Source organism: Rhinoderma darwinii, chromosome 6 (genome assembly GCF_050947455.1).
Source record: "Rhinoderma darwinii isolate aRhiDar2 chromosome 6, aRhiDar2.hap1, whole genome shotgun sequence".
NCBI lineage: Eukaryota > Metazoa > Chordata > Amphibia > Anura > Rhinodermatidae > Rhinoderma > Rhinoderma darwinii.
The window spans coordinates 39,707,181-39,724,313 of NC_134692.1; the positions used below are offsets into that span (position 1 = coordinate 39,707,181).

Sequence of the window (17,133 nt, forward strand, 5' to 3'; positions counted from 1 at the left end):
CCCTGAGGAAGACAGGAAGGTGTGGTTACTAAGTACCTTTTTTTTTTTTCACTTATTCATGGCTACCCAATATTCAGACATTGCTCAACCAATGAAAGCATGATAGGTCATGGGAGCAGAAACATGAATGTATTTATTGAGCGTTGTTTAAAATAGATTCATACAATGGAAAGGTAATGTCCAAAAATATAACCTAAACCGTTGTGGCTTTCTGTGACATCTGTAAACTGACCTTAACTAATTACTTAACTAATGTTTTAGAATTTCTCATGTGCTACTGTCAATTAATATCAACTTGTTTGCTGTGTACAAAAGATAATAAACCTTTTTGTCTAAACATCAGTGGTAAGCTAGATACATATGACTGCTAAGCCTCCTCACTTTCTGATTTGTCATGATCAAATATTAATGGTCCATCAGCAATACTCAGAGGGAGCTTATATTGCATTTTTGAGTAGGCGGTTAGTAATGTACAGTGGAGCTATCCACTTTTTCAAATCCCAGGGCTCTAGGCCATTCAGGGCTAGCACTGCATTTTCAATTAAGCTCTGAGTGAATCCCTGGCATGTGCAGAAGCAAAACTGGTGCACAATTAGCTTATTGTTCTTTTAGCTTTGTGCGGAGAGGATCAAAAGGACTGAAGAAAAAAACGAGCCAGTTACAAGAACTGCTATTGATGTGGAATAAGGGAGTTGCTCTTTTCATGCAGCAGCACTTGATAAGACTGAAAATACAGCTATCAACAAACTGCATCGAGAGTCATCTTAAAAGCGTTTGCCAGAGGCTAGATACTTGGACTCCGCGGTTTTATTGGGGGTGTCAATTTTTTTCTGCCATTTGTACAAAATGGAACCCAACAGTCCTAAAAAGATACAGTTTGCTGTGCCATTATTTCAGAGTCAGCTGGATCCAGAAGCCTCAGAACAGGTAAAATGAAAAATAAAAAATATTAAATTACACATTTTTTATTATTGTTGTTTTTTTTTAACTGCTACCTAACTCTGCATTGCAAGCTCTTTGGTATTTATAACATGTTAAAATATGTTGATATATTTCAACCTAGTTAATTATATAGCAATTATGTTCATTTATATAATTATAAATGTGGCTACTGATATGTCTGTGGTGCTCTTATCTAAAGCAGTTTTTGTGTGTGTGTGTGTATATATATATATATATATATATATAATATCACACAGTCAACTCTCACCCATGTATTCACTCTATATAAGTGCTCATTTAGATGGCCGTATGTGAGAACTGTGGTCCCTTTCTCATTTTTTGGCCCAGAAACTGCATAGGACCAAGGAGGAAGAAATCTGAAAATCTTTAGTTACGGAAATGTTTTCCATCCCCTGCTAGGAAGTGATCCTGTTTTTGCAAAGAAATAAAAAAAAAAACAGTGACAACGTGGACCACCAATACAGCCATGTAGACCATCTTTTAGTCTTTCATACCTAGAATAACATGGAACATGTCCTGTTCACCTGGCATGAGTAAATAATTTGGAAACGTTTGTGAATGGTTGTAACATGGAGTATTGTGATCTGTTTACATACACTATGTATTTAATACAATACAAATGGAAATTTCCGATAGCACTAATCTAATACAAATGTCTAGTCCTAGTAGTGACTCCTGCTCTTCACGTTACAGTAAGTATGCTTACACTTCTAACAATATAATCCTGTCAAGAATTCCAGGAGCCATTTCCCATATCTGTCACTATTATTAGAAATATACGCACACACCATATTTTCTAATCGACATTTTTTAAATTGGAAAAATTACAACTTTTTAAATTTTATTTTTCTTTAGTTTACTGATAACAAGTAAGTTAAATGGTATATAAGATGAATTGCCAATCAAAGGATCATTAGCGCTACCCCAGATTTTTGAAAAACAACATTTATCATCAAACTTTCATTCACACACAATTATTTGGAGAATACATATATTACTCAATAGCAAATGGGTCTGTGTCTATGGGTAATATATATATTTTTAAAAAGATGAATAATAAAACATGTAACTTTCTTTAAATTCAAAGGGGTATTACGGTTTCAGCAAATAAAGCTTATTCTTTGTATATTGGAAAGTTGTATACAATTTTCAATATTTTTTCTGTATCGGTTCCTTACAGTTTTCAAAATGTCTGCTTGCAGTCATTCAATAGAAATGTTCCAGTGGATAAAAATCTATCCTGGTCATGTAATGGCCACCCAACTGCATGGTTTGTCCCAGTACAGTTATCAGAGCTGGGTCTTCCCACAAGTTGGGTGCCTGTGTGTCCATCACATGACCATGAATAGTTGTTATCTCTTGGGAGTGACTGATGAGGAATTAATCAAGAAAGTATCTTCGAGAGCTGCATAACTTGTTATTATACAAAGAATAAGCTTCATAAACCTATATTACCCCTTCAACTTAAAGCATCATGTTAGTTTAGTAATTATACTATTTTTGAAGAAGAATAGTAACTTGCCATAGTTTATATATATATATATATATATATATATATATATATATATATATATATATATAGGACAGCATTGTAGAAATTCACCCATATACACCAGTCCTAGGACAGGGGCATTTAGACAATGATGGGTTAATGTAATGAATGCACTTTCTAGGAGACCATTTAGGCCAGGTTCACACATCACATATTTGTTGCAGAATTTCGGTTGCAGAATCCGTACCGAAATTCTGCAACAAAGTACAGTACAATGTAAGTGAAAGGGGTTTTAATACATCCCATTCACATATAGCGTACACAGATCTGCCCAATGCCCCTTCCGTTGCAGAAATTCCACAGATTTTACGATGCATTTTATTCATTGCAATGCAATCACGCACCAAAATTCGTAACAAAATCCGAATGAGGATTTAGGCGCAGATTTAGACACAGATTTTTAGACTGTTCCACAAGCGTAATATTTACATGCTGTATGAACCCTGGCTTTCATTGATTTTAACCTGATATTGTCATGTATTAAAGTGGTTGTCCACTACCGGACAACTGATGACCTATCCACCAGATAGGTAATCAGTATGTCATCGGTGCGTGTCCGACACCCAGATCCCACACCGATCAGCTCCTCAGGCTGACTGCGGGCATCGGATGCAGTTGCACAGTATGCAATGTACGGAACCGGAAGCAGTTGGCTCCGTACATTGCATAGCGGCTGTGCTGCCGAACTGCAGCTCTGCTCCTATTCACTTGATTACTGTAGCACGACCACTATTCCGTGGCCCGAGCCATCTGCTTCCGGCATGGACGTCCGGTAGCCGAAGCAGCTGATTGGTGCGAGGTCCGGGTGTCGGACCTCCACCGATCATATATTGATGACCTGTCCGGTGGATAGGTCATCAGTTGTCTCATAGTGGACAACTATCCTTGTAACTGCATCAACTGAATAGGCTTTTTCTGGGTCAGTGATCTCAAATGAACTGTGTGATAGTGATATGTCTAAGTTGTGGTCTAGTGGAAGAGTTGTGAGTTTCTTACTGAAATGACTAATTGTGACTAGGACGTTGTTTACATTTAGTATCTGTGTTTTAAATAGATCAGAAAGCGAAGGCCGACACCAGCGTCTCTGGTTATTTTAAATGAGCCATCACCGCCAGGTGCGTAAATGTTAATATTTATTTTAAATATCGAGGAAGAAGAGATACTATTGGGGATATATCTGTTTGCCCTGTTATATCTGTTTGAGCATTTCACTCTGTAAGACTTGTTCACACAGCGTAAATATGATGCAGCTTTTGCATGCATTTTTTAAGCCAAAACCAGAATTGGATCCAGGAGAAGATGACATTCTAAGGCCGGGTTCCCACGTAGCGTAAATTCTGCAGAATTTCCGCAACGGAATGCTGTGCGGAAATTCTGCAGCATTTACAGTAGCAGCAAAGTGGATGACAATCAGAAAATCTCATGCCCACTCTACGGGAAAAAAACCGCAGTATAAACGTTAATAAATTGACCTGCGATGCAGAATTTAATTCCGCAGCATGTCCATTTATGCTGCGTTTTTGTTGCTTTTCCTTTTCAAGTTTTCCCCAATTAATTCAATGGCGATGCAAATCCCGCAACAGAAAGCCCAGTGTTGCGACTTTTGCGGCATATTCGCAGTAATTACGCTGCAAAAATCACAACTTCGGAAAATAAAAACATACCCAGAACGCCCGTCTCCTTCCTGCAGTCCGGCCTCCTGGGATGATGTTGCATCCCATGTGACCGCTGCAGCGGTAGTCACATGGGATGATACGCCATCCCAAGAGGACGACCTGGATGATGTTACATCCCATGTGACCGCCGCTGCAGTGGTCACATGGGCTTCAGCGTCATCCAGTGAGGCCGGACCAGACTGCGATAGAGGGACGAGTCACCATAACAACGACCTACGTAAGTATGAGCGGTTTTTACCATTGCTTTCCGCAGCGGAGATTCCTTCAGAAAAAAACGCCCCACATTGTAGTGCGGTTTTCGGACAGAATGTACTACGGATTCCAGGTCGGATACGCTGCATGGGTTTTACGCACCGTATCTGTCCCGTGGGAACCCGGCCTAAGACTTTCCTTTATACTGTATGTTAGTTCTATTTTAGGTTCCGTTCCTGGTTTTGGCTTAAAAAATACATACAAAATCTGCACTGTGTGAACAAGGCCTAAGGTTGGCAGGTGTATTCAATTGTACTTAGAATGTGCAGGTGCCTGTTGCTTATGGAATTATAAAGGGCCCCTATTGTATATTATACATGTGAAAAACAGAACTCTAAAGATCAACTGCAAGAATAAAAATTTATTGGTTTGTCCAGAATTTGTCCAGAATTAGAAAATCATGGCTGCTTAGTTCCAAAAAACTGGACCACACCTGTCCACAGGTTGTGTGTGGTATTGCAACTCAGCTCTATTAACTTCAATGAAGCGGAGCTGCAATACTAAATACAACCCATTGACAGGTGTGGCACTGTTTTTGGAAGAAAACAGCCATGTTTTTCTAATCCTGGACAACCCAATTTAAGTTGTTGTCTGCCTTTATAAAATCTGCATATGTAAAATCTGACAACTTTGTGATATATCTTTCCTAGCCTTTTGTCATTTAAATAATTTTTCTGTTCATTTTGACTTTGTGCAGTGTGTGAAAAAAATTTGGCTTCCTGGAAACAATCGACAAGCAGGTTAACTGCTATTGACAGATCTTATTGCTTTATGTGTCTCTGAGGCCAAGATCACATACACAGTTTGGTGTAGTTGTTTTTTTTTTTTTTTTGTTTTTTTTTTAGCCAAACCACAAGTGTATTCCAAAGGAAAATTATAAAGACCAGACATGCAACTTTTTTCTTTTGTGTCCACTCCTGTGTTGGGCTAGAAAAAAATGGAGCCAAAATCTGCATCTGCATACCGGCATGTGTGATCCTGGCCTCAATACATTAGGACAAGACTGTTTGCTTAACATTTCAATACACAATAACTAAAACGTTATCCATGTGTTATTGAGCCAGGTCATCATGGAAAACCACATAGGAAAGCGAACGGCTAAAAAAAACACTGTAAATTTTGTCTTTCAGTTACCCACTTTTTTTATTAGGTTGTTATTTTTATTCAGCCATAGCTTATCCTTTTATGTAAAGCGGTGTGACGACCAATAAGACTACCATTACGGCTTCCAAAAAGTTTGTCTAGTTCTGCAGCAATACAAGTACGAGGGATGAACCATTGCACAATTGGGCAAAATAGCCATTCGGCAGCAACAATGTCAGAAACATAACTGAAGGCCCTTTTACACGTGTCATTGATCTGTCCAATGCTTGTTCACGGGATAACGGAAATGTATTGGGACGAACGATCGTAGTAACAATCGCTCATCTCCATACATAACCGATCATTGCTCCTTGTGAAAGGAGCAAACGAGCGCCAATCACCACTCATTTTCACGGCCCATATTGGGCAGTGTAAAAGGACCCTAAAAAAACATCTGAATGGAGATTGATAGAAGAGGACAATTCAAGAGCGTACACTAAAGCCTACATGCTTTTTATTAATTACTTTTAAGGGGTGACTTTTTTTATTTTTGCATCGAAATAGCTGTATAAGGTCTTATTTAATAGCACCATTTTGGGGTACATATAATTTATTGATTAAAGTTTGTTAACTTTTTTTGTTGGGGTAATAGGAAAAAAAACCTCTTTCACCACTAATTTTGTGTCTTAAATTAATGCCATTCACCGTGTGGTATAAATAACATAATTTACTTTAACTTTATTCAGAGGGTTGTTACGATTGTGGTGATACCAGATTTATCTAGTTTTTTTGTTTTACTACTTTTACAAAGTAAAAACACTTTCAATTCTAAATTATTTGTTTTTGTGTCACCATATATTAAGAGCCATAACTTTTTTATTCTTCTGATGACATAGCTGTATGAAGGCTTTTTTTTTTTTTTTTCTTGCGGGATAACTTGTCGTTTTTATTGGTATCATTTTGGGAAATACGTGACTTTTTGATCCCTATTTTGAAGGCAGGATGAACAGAAAACAGCAATTCTGGCACTGTTTTTTATTTTATTTCTTACAGTCTTCACCATGCGGGTTAAATAATGTAATAGCTTTGTAGTTGAGGTCGTTACGGACGTGGTGATACCAAATATGTGTATCTTTTTACTTTTTTTCATAATAAATTATTTTGTAAAGGGAAAATGGTGGGTTTTTCATTTTTTTTACTTGGGACTTTTATTTATTTATTTCAAACTTTATGAAGTTTGTTCTATCTAAACTAGTGGACTAAAATGCCACTTTATTGCAGTCAGAAAGCAGGAAGCGGGAGCCCACCCCAACATCTTAGCCTCATCGTTATCTATGACGTTAGGAGTCCCTGCCTCTCCGCGGAACTACTGTCCCATACTGAAAACATGTTTTCAGTACGGGACTGTTTTCCCACAGCGAGGCAGCGACTCCTAGCGTCATAGATAATGATGACGATAAGAGCCCAGCTCCCTGCAGTGTGCTCGGTCAGGGAAATAATGCCGATATACGGACCGTATATCCCGGACTGAACACGCTCGTGTGAATCCGGCCTAAGAGACACAGTGGAATTACTGTTGCTAATTTTGTAATTTGCTGGTATTTTGTCCCTATTCAATGAGTAATCAGACATAATAGAACAAGCTATAATCACAAAATTGTGGCAAAGATGGAAGAGGGGAATGTGGCTGCCACACTCCTGTGTAGCTGTTTATTTCTTAGCGAAACAAGATAAAAAGTCATATATAAATGTTTCTAGAGGTTCTCAAATCTGCAAATAAACTTGTGGTGATCATGTGGGCAGACAGTTTTTTGGAATTGCTGTCATTAGAAAAGGGGTCTGTTTTTTTTTTGTTTTTTTTTAAACCGCGCCACATCTGTCTATGTGCTGTGTCTGGTATTGCCTTTGAATAGGACAAGTGTTGCAGGAACGTAAAACAGGCCTTTTATTTCTAATTCTGGAATCCTTTAATCCCTTTGAAGAATCGGTACAGCCTCTCACCACCCTAAAATAGTGCTTAATAGGGAGCAACAGGTTGCTTTCAAGTGCTACACAGATGAAGATAAGATAGGCTTTAGGCTTAGTGTTTTTATATTATATATTAATAATTTAATATTATGTAAAGGATCTGCCAGGCACAACTTCTGTGTATACTCCCATAGGTAATCAGTCTGCACCTGAGTCTATGTCTCTGAGACTGACTCCATCTTCCACCACTCAGGATGGCAGGCTTAGGAGTGGGAGAGCCTATCGCAGCCTGGCCAGACGGAGCTAGCTCCCGCCCTCTGTCTATTTATACCTGCCTTTCCTGTTCCTCCTTTGCTTGTGATTCTTCTCGAGTGGTTTCCTGGCCCAGCTACAGCTTCTATCTATTTGATCCTGCTCCATACTGACCCTGGCTTTCTGACTACTCTCCTGCTCTGCGTTTAGTACCTCGTGCACTCCTGGTTTGACTTGGCTCGTTCACCACTGGGCAACTGCCCCTTTCCCTTTGCTTTGTGTTCCCTTGTCTGTTTGTCTCTTGCACTTACTGAGCGTAGGGACCGCCGCCCAGTTGTACCCCGTCTCCTAGGGCGGGTCGTTGCAAGTAGGCAGGGACAGAGTGGCGTGTAGATTAGGGCTCACTTGTCCGTTTCCCTACCCCCGTCATTACAATTACTGGAGTTTGGTTGCAGCAGTAAAGTATCTGCTATAGGTTCTAATTTCTTGTATGAAACCTACCCTAGTATGATTTATATATATATGTGTGTGTATATATATATATATATATATATATATAAAATCATGCTACTCCCAGATATTCAGTCTCAGAGTTTCAATACTGGCTCTATTATATAGAACTACTATGCATAATGTAGGCAGATGTGGTATGTGGATGTAGAAAAATATTCTATTCAAAATGTAGAATAAGGGAGAAAGATGGCTGGCACTACTCCACGGACTGTTTGTGCGCCAATTCTGGGTGGTTGGGGGTGTAACTCACAGAAAATGACGACACGGGTGATCCTCAACTTGACTGTGGCAATGTCAAAAACTTTGTATACATGTAGGGTAGGAACACACTAGGCGGATTCGTTGAGTAAAACTACACAGCGTATCCGCCTAGGGTGCCGGAAGGAATTCCGTATGAAAAGCCGCACCAAGTTTTGGTGTGGTTTTTCGGGCAGCATGTTCACTGCAGAAATCCTGCAGCAATAAAGAAGAAAAAAAAAGTTTCTACTTACCCAGCTGTAGTCATTTAAACTCATCCCTTTCTTATGAGCGTCCCTTTGATTAGCTGCTGTAGTCACATGGTATGAAACGCCATCGCAAGAGGCTGGGCTACGCTCAGAAGAGAAGTTTGCATCGCTAGGACTATGGTAGGGGGTAAGTATGAGCTTTTTTATTAATTTTAAAATATATATAAAAAATACTTTTTTCATTTGCAATTTTTTTGCGGCGGAATTGCAGTATTTCCGCCGCATAAGTCACAACTCGTAGCTCTTTGTTGCGGGCTTTACCTCTCCATTTAACCACTTTAGGACACAACCTGTTTTGGCCTTGTGGCACAGCCAATCTGATATGTGTTACTTTATGTGTTAATAACTTTAGAATGCTTTTATGTGGTCGATAAATTCTATATTTATTTGTGAAAAACACCGAAATTTAGAGAAAATTTGCAAAAATTTTGATTTTTCTAATTTTAAATGTATCTGCTTGTAAAACAGATAGTAATACCACACAAAATAGTCACTAGTTAACATTTCCCATATGTCTGCATCTTCTTTATTTTTAACATCTTTTTATTTTTCTAGGACGTTAGAAGTCTTTGAACTTTAGCAGCATTTTCAAGAAAATTTCAAACGGCTATTTTTTCAGGGTCCAGTTCAGTTCTGAAGTGGCTTTGAGGGCCTTATATATTAGAAAGTCCCCATAAACCACCCCATTTTAAAAACTGCACCCATCAAAGTATTCGAAACAGCATTCAGAAAGTTTCTTAATAATGTGTATCAGAAATTAATTAACCCTTCAGGACTGATCCTTTTTTTGCTTTTTCATTTTTGTTTTTCACTCCTTGCCTTCCAAGAGCCATAACTTTTTTTTATTTTCTATCCATTGAGTGGTGTGTGGGCTTATTTTCTGCAGGAGGAGTTGTAGTTTCTAATGACACCATAAAGTACACTATAACATACTGGGAACCTGAAAATAAAAATCTTTGCGATCTGAAATTGGAAAAAACTCTGATTCCTCCATAGTTTTTTGGGTTTAGTTTTTACAGCTTTCACCGTGCAGTAAAAACAACAACTTAACTTTATTTTGCCGCTCAATACGATTACGGTGATACCAAATTTATATAGTTTTTTTTATATTTTACTACTTTTACAAAGAAAATACTATTTGTTATAAAAAAAAAAATTGTTATGAATTACCATATTCTGAGAGGCATAACTTTTTTATTTTTTGGTCGATTGAGCGACGTGAGGACATTTGTTCGGCGGGACGAGCTGTAGGTTTTATTGGTACCATTGTTTTGTACATATAACTTTTTAATCACTTTTGATGACATTTTTTTTTAGCTAAGGTGACCAAAAAACAGCAATTTTGGCATTTTAAATTCTTTATTTCTTACGGCGTTCACCATGCGCTATAAATTACCTTTTGCTTTATTCTGCGGGTCGATACGACTACGGTGATACCATATGTATATCTTTTTTTATGTTTTGCAGCGTTTTCACAATAAAATCACTTTATATAAAATAATAAATTTTTTCTGTACCTGTTTTTTTGCGGGACGGGTTGTAGCTTTTATTGGTACTATTTCGGGGTAAATGCAACTTATTGATCACTTTTTATTTTATATTTTGCAAGGGGTGGTGACCAAAAACTAGCAATTGTGGCATTGTTTTTTGTTTTGTTTTGTTTTGTTTGATCCCATCAAGGGATAACTTTTTAACAACTTTATTTTTTATTTATAATGTATTAGCATACGAATACATTATTGTCACTATGATACAGGCTGCTGTTAGGGCAACGTATCGTGTGCAGTAACAGCAGGCTTACAGAACAGACAGCCCTGGGGTCCTTTCTAGGTCCTCACAGCTGACTTCAGAGGGTTCCCCCAGTTTCCGATTGCATCACGGTGACGTGATCGAAGAGGGTAGTCCCATTTGATCATGCTGTGTTCACGGACAGCTGCGATCAAATGGTTAAACAGCTGGGGTCGGAATTTCCTCTGATCCCAGCTGTATTCAGGAGGCTACTCTAAGAACAGGGGCTGCTAGTAGCAGCTCCTGCTTAGAGCATGAGCGCTCACTGGAGCGCTCATCAGACTCTATTACAGGGATGCCAAAAGACGACGCTCTGGATTCCGGACCTGCACCGCTCGACAACAAAAGACCGTGGCAGTTGGGAAAGGGTTAAAAACGGCCACAAACACTGCATGTGATTCCAGCCTAAGGGTATATTCACACACTAGACTAAAAACGTCTGAAAATATGGAGCTATTTTCAAGGGAAAACAGCTCCTGATTTTCAGACGTTTTTTAAGCCACCCGCGATTTTCGCGACGTTTCTGGAACTGTTTTCTATAGAGTCAATGAAAAACGGTTCCAAAAACGTCCCAAGAAGTGTCCTGCACTTCTTTTTCGTGGCCGTTTTTTTACACGCCCGTTTTTCAAAACGATTTCCCTTTAAGACTGCTGAATGCAATAAAAATCAAACAGAGCCAGCCATTTATTGTTAATGCTGTTATGTTCAAATAAGCATCTGCAATACATTTAAACAGGGCTATATATTTGTGAGAATGGAAAAAAAAAAGGATGTTTTCCAGATAAGGGTACGTGCATCCCAATAGGTTTCCGTTGGAATATTTCTATGTTCTACTGATATATAATGCAGAACGGTACAAAATAATCTTTACCAAATTAAAGAAGGCTGAAATTAAGTTTAGCAACATTTTACAGTATGAGAATGAAATAACCTTAAACCTTACAGTCAATGTTAGCATGCTCCCTAAAGACCATCAGTGAACGTTGTATTGTGTGAGATGGCGCTGTGCCAAACACTGAGCTTTTATCCTTGGTGTTCTGCTTCCTCTTAATAGTTTATGGCTGACTCAAATCTGATATCTTACTGTAACTCGAAGGAAGTTGACTTCTTAGAAGCAGATGAAGAAAAATACAGTGATCAGTATGGGAAAGAAAAATATTTGTTTTGCTTGATTTTTTCCTTTTAATGTTGGTTGTGTTTGTAAGGCCTTATTCACACGAACGTGTTTAACGTCCGTGATACGCACGTGAAAATCATCGCACGGACCTATGTTAGACAATGGGGCCGTTCAGACAGTCCATCACGCAGCGTATGAAGTCAATGGGTGTGTGAAAATCACGCGCAGCACACGGAAGCACTTCTGTGTGTCGCGCGCGTAGTTAAAGAAATGAAGGAAAAAATAAAAGCACTTCCTTCATTTCTTTTTCTAAATATCAAAACCGCGTGTCATAAGGATGGCATATGCGTGAATATCACGCAGCCATTCAGCAAACACTTATGACACACGGGACTACAACGCGCAAAAAACGCTGCATTTTTTGCGCGTGCAAAACGGACATGTCCGTGTGAATATGGCCTAAATAGCACTTGAAAAAATGAAATAAGGAATATGTGTGCAAGCACGCGCATGCACGCACGCACTCACGCGTGTGTGTGTGTGTGTGTGTGTGTGTGTGTGTGTGTGTGTATATATATATTTTTTTTTTTCTTAGTTAATGTCACTATATCAAATATCTATATACACCGTGTTCCAAATTATTATGCAAATTGGATTTAAGTGTCATAAACATTTAATTATTAGTTTTTCAATTAAACTCATGGATGGTATTGTGTCTTAACCCTCATTTACACGAGCGTGTGCTTTTTGCGCACGCAAAAAAACGCAGCGTTTTGCATGCGCAAAAGGCACTTGACAGCTCCGTGTGTCATCAGTGTATGATGCGCGGCTGCGTGATTTTCGCGCAGCCGCCATCATAGAGATGAGGCTAGTCGACGTCAGTCACTGTCTAGGGTGCTGAAAGAGTTAACTGATCGGCAGTAACTCTTTCAGCACCCTCGACAGTGAATTCCGATCACAATATACAGCAACCTGTGAATAAAAAAAAGACGTTCATAATTACCAAGAACTTCCTGCTTCCTCCAGTCCGGTCTCCCAGCCGTTGCCTTGGTGACACGTCCCTCTCTTGACATCCGGCCCCACCTCCCTGGATGACACGGCAGTCCATGTGACCGCTGCAGCCTGTGATTGGCTGCAGCCTGTGCTTGGCCTGTGATTGGCTGCAGCTGTCACTTGGACTGAATTGTCATCCCGGGAGGTCAGACTGGAGGAAGAAGCCAGGAGTTATCGGTAAGTCAGAACTTCTTTTTTTTTTTACACGTTCATGTATATTGTGATCGGAAGTCACTGTCCAGGGTGCTGAACCAGTTTAACTCTTTCAGCACCTTGGACAGTGACTGTCTCCTGACGTCGCGTACCGGAACATTTTTTGCCGTGTTCGGTCAAAACGAGTTCGGCCGAACCCGGTGAAGTTCGGTTCGCTCATCTCTAAGACACTCCGTTTGGATGTTTGTAAACAGAAAAGCACGTGGTGCTTTTCTGTTTACATTCAGCGAATCATGCAGTTCGCACGGAAGTGCTTCCGTGCGACCTTCGTGGTTTTCACGCACCCATTGACTTCAATGGGTGCGTGATGCGCGAAAAACGCAGAAATTTAGAACATGTCGTGAGTTTTTTTCAGCGCACTCACGCTGAGCAAAACTCACGGACTGTCTGCATGCCCCCATAGACTTGTATAGGTCCGTGCGACCCGCGTGAAAAGCACGCGCGTCGCACGGACGTATATCACGTTCGTGTAAATGAGGCCTTAGGGCTCTTTGGATCATTGTAATCAATCTCAGACACCTGTGATAATTAGTTTGCCAGGTGTGCCCAATCAAAGGAAAACTATTTAAGAAGGACGTTCCACATTATTAAGCAGGCCACAGGTTTCAAGCAATATGGGAAAGAAAAAGGATCTCTCTGCTGCCGAAAAGCGCGAAATAGTGCAATACCTTGGACAAGGTATGAAAACATTGGATATTTCAAGAAAACTTAAGCGTGATCATCGTACTGTGAAAAGATTTGTGGCTGATTCAGAGCACAGACGGGTTTGTTCAGATAAAGGCATAATGAGGAAGGTTTCTGCCAGACAAATTAATAGGATTAGGAGAGAAGCTGCTAAAATGCCATTGCAAAGCAGCAAACAGGTATTTGAAGCCGCTGGTGCCTCTGGAGTCCCGCGAACCTCAAGGTGTAGGATCCTCCAGAGGTTTGCAAGCGTGCATAAAGCTATTATTCGGCCACCCCTGAACAATGCTCACAAGCAGAAACGGTTGCAGTGGGCTCAGAAATACATGAAGACTAATTTTTAAACCGTGTTGTTTACTGATGAGTGCAGTGCAACCCTGGATGGTCCAGATGGATGGAGTAGTGGATGCTTGGTGAATGGCCACCATGTCCCAACAAGGCTGCGACGTCAGCAAGGAGGTGGCGGAGTCATGTTTTGGGCTGGAATCATGGGGAGAGAGTAGGTAGGCCCCTTTAGGGTCCCTGACGGTGTGAAAATGACCTCTGCAAAGTACGTAGAGTTTATGACTGACCACTTTCTTCCGTGGTACAAAAAGAAGAACCGTGCCTTCCGTAGCAAAATTATCTTCATGCATGACAATGCACCATCTCATGCTGCAAAGAATACCTCTGTGTCATTGGCTGCTATGGGCATAAAAGGAGAGAAACTCATGGTGTTGCCCCCATGTTCCCCTGACCTCAACCCTATTGAGAACCTTTGGAGCATCCTCAAGCAAAATATCTATGAGGGTGGGAGGCAGTTCACATCAAAACAGAAGCTCTGGGAGGTTATTCTGACATCCTGCAAAGATTTTCAAACAGAAACTGTCCAAATACTCACAAATTCAATGGATACAAGAATTGTGAAGGTGATATCAAAGAAGGGGTCCTATGTTAACATGTAACTTGGCCTGTTAAGTTTTTTTTTGATTGAAAGAGCTTTTGATTTCTGTAAATATAACCTCCTGATGCTGCAAATTCAACAAATTACCATTTTAGTTCTCTTCACAACCTTTAAAACGTTTTGATCTCTGTTGTGCATAATAATTTGAAACAGTGCATTTTGAGTTTTTTACTTCTAAAAAAAAATCTGTTATCATTAGGAAATTTGTTCAATAAAATTCGCATTATACTCCAACGGTTGATGGCTTGAAGATTATACTGCCTGTCATTTGCATAGACTATTTAGGAAAATCAGCGAAAAATAACATTTGCATAATAATTTGTAACGCGGTGTAGTTGATATTCTCTTTAGCGCCTCCCCTACTCTGTTTTTTATAGATCCTGTAAACATTTAAAAAAAAGCAAAGTTTTAGGTGGATTTTGTTGTTCGTGACCTATAGATTACTATGGTTTATACTACTATATACAGCAGAATTAAAATACTTACCAAGGTTCCTTCTGCTGTGTGTTATTATGCCCTGCTCATGCAGTCTAATGATCATTTTCTGTACTGTAGCTTTATCACCCCTACCTGACTCTGACCAGACACATGCATTTGATACTTCTAGGTTTGTAAACGAACAGTCCAGACTTTAAAGAGGCTCTGTCACCACATTATAAGTGCCCTATCTCCTACATAAGGAGATCGGCGCTATAATGTAGGTGACAGCAATGCTTTTTATTTAAAAAAATGATTTGTTTTCACCACTTTATTAGCGATTTTAGATTTATGCTAATGAGTTGCTTAATGCCCAAGTGGGCGTGTTTTTACTTTAGACCAACTGGGTGTTGTACAGAGGAGTGTATGACGCTGACCAATCAGCGTCATGCACTCCTCTCCATTCATTTAGTCAGCGCATAGGGATCCTTTTAGATCGCTATGTGCTGTCTTATACTAACACATTAACGATACTGAAGTGTTTAGACAGTGAATAGACATTCCACGGGATGTCTATTCACAATCTCTGCACTTCGTTACTCTGTCTGTGTTAGTTACATCAGAGGAAGCGTAATCTCGCGAGATTACGCAGTAAATCACAGGTTACAACGAGATCACACTTCCTCTGCTGTAACTACCACAGAAACAGTAACGAAGTGCAGAGATTGTGAATAGACATCCCGTGGAATGTCTATTCACTGTCTAAACACTTCAGTATCGTTAATGTGTTTAGTATAAGACAGCACATAGCGATCTGAAAGGATCCCTATGCGCTGACTAAATGAATGGAGAGGAGTGCATGATGCTGATTGGTCAGCGTCATACACTCCTCTGTACAACGCCCACTTGGTCTAAAGTAAAAACTCTCCCACTTGGGCATTAAGCAACTCATTAGCATAAATCTAAAATCGGTAATAATGTGGTGAAAACAGATAGTTTTTTTAAAATAAAAAGCACTGCTGTCACCTACATTATAGCGCCGATCTCCTTATGTAGGAGATGGGGCACTTATAATGTGGTGACAGAGTCTCTTTAAGGTGATTTCCTACAAATATAACTCTGGTATCATTTTTTGTACATTGTTGTTCAGAGATGCTAGCTGTAAAGCAAGATTTGTTACAGCCTTTCACTCTTCTTCATGATGATTGGCCTCACAAGGGATGAATTTTGGCTGTTTCACCCTGGCTCTCCTGATTGAGTTGTAAAAAGTCACAATCCTGTTGACCCAATCCCAACCTGGTTGCCCTGCTGTCCATCACTGACAGGAGCAAGGTGAAGTAGGAGTATCCAGCGCTGCTTTAACAATAAGTCCTTTTGGGGGCAACTGACCTAGGGATACTTATAGAGCAGCATGATATGACATCATTCTTGTGCGGCTGGAAGAGTAGTGTAAGAAAAGATATGGCAAAACAGGCAAGTGCTTCTCTTATTCGAGGGGCACTGTATGGAACAAATCAATACTCTGTAAGGCCCCATGCACACGACGTGCCAGTAATCATGGTCCGTGATTACAGGCATGGCCGGTTGTGGACTGCCAAGGACAGTCACCCGCATTTAGTATGGGAGCACGGTCTGTAAAATAAAAAAATAGGACATGTCCTGGCACTTTCCTGTAAATATACCAAAATTGCGGTCGTGTGCATCGGGCCTTAGGCACTATTTATAGAATGACTGTATTCTTTAATCCAGGTATTGCATAGGACTTTTTTTCAGGGCACTATCTGACTTTATTTTTACCAGAGCACTATGTATCGGGGCACTGTTTGGCTTTTTTCACTAGAGCGCTATGTATCGGGGCACTGTATGGGTTTTTTCACTAGAGCGCTATGTATCGGGGCACTGTATGGGTTTTTTCACCAGAGCACTATGTAGGGGGGCACTCTATAGCATTTTTCATCAGGGCACAATATTTCTGTTTTCATTAGAGCATTGAATGGTACTATAATGAAGGCACTATATGACAATATTCATCAGGGTACTGCATAGACATGTTTACCTGTTTGCTGTATGCATCATATATCTGGGCACTGTTTTCGTAACATTAGTCTAAGTAGTATATTGGTGCTATTTTCTTTATGGTACTCTTCAACTGG

At 39.8% G+C, this 17,133-nt stretch overlaps 1 protein-coding gene across 1 annotated transcript in view; it reads left to right on the forward strand.

Annotated features, from left to right (window-relative positions):
* Positions 1-531: 531 nt before the first annotated feature.
* PPP1R1C (protein phosphatase 1 regulatory inhibitor subunit 1C) overlaps positions 532-17,133 on the forward strand; it is a 58,137-nt gene continuing 41,535 nt past the window's right edge. The window contains exons 1-2 of the mRNA XM_075831157.1: positions 532-927; positions 3,570-3,630. Of these exons, the coding sequence (XP_075687272.1) occupies positions 847-927; positions 3,570-3,630 (142 nt within the window). The 5' untranslated portion in view covers positions 532-846. The remainder of the gene's footprint in view (positions 928-3,569; positions 3,631-17,133) is intronic.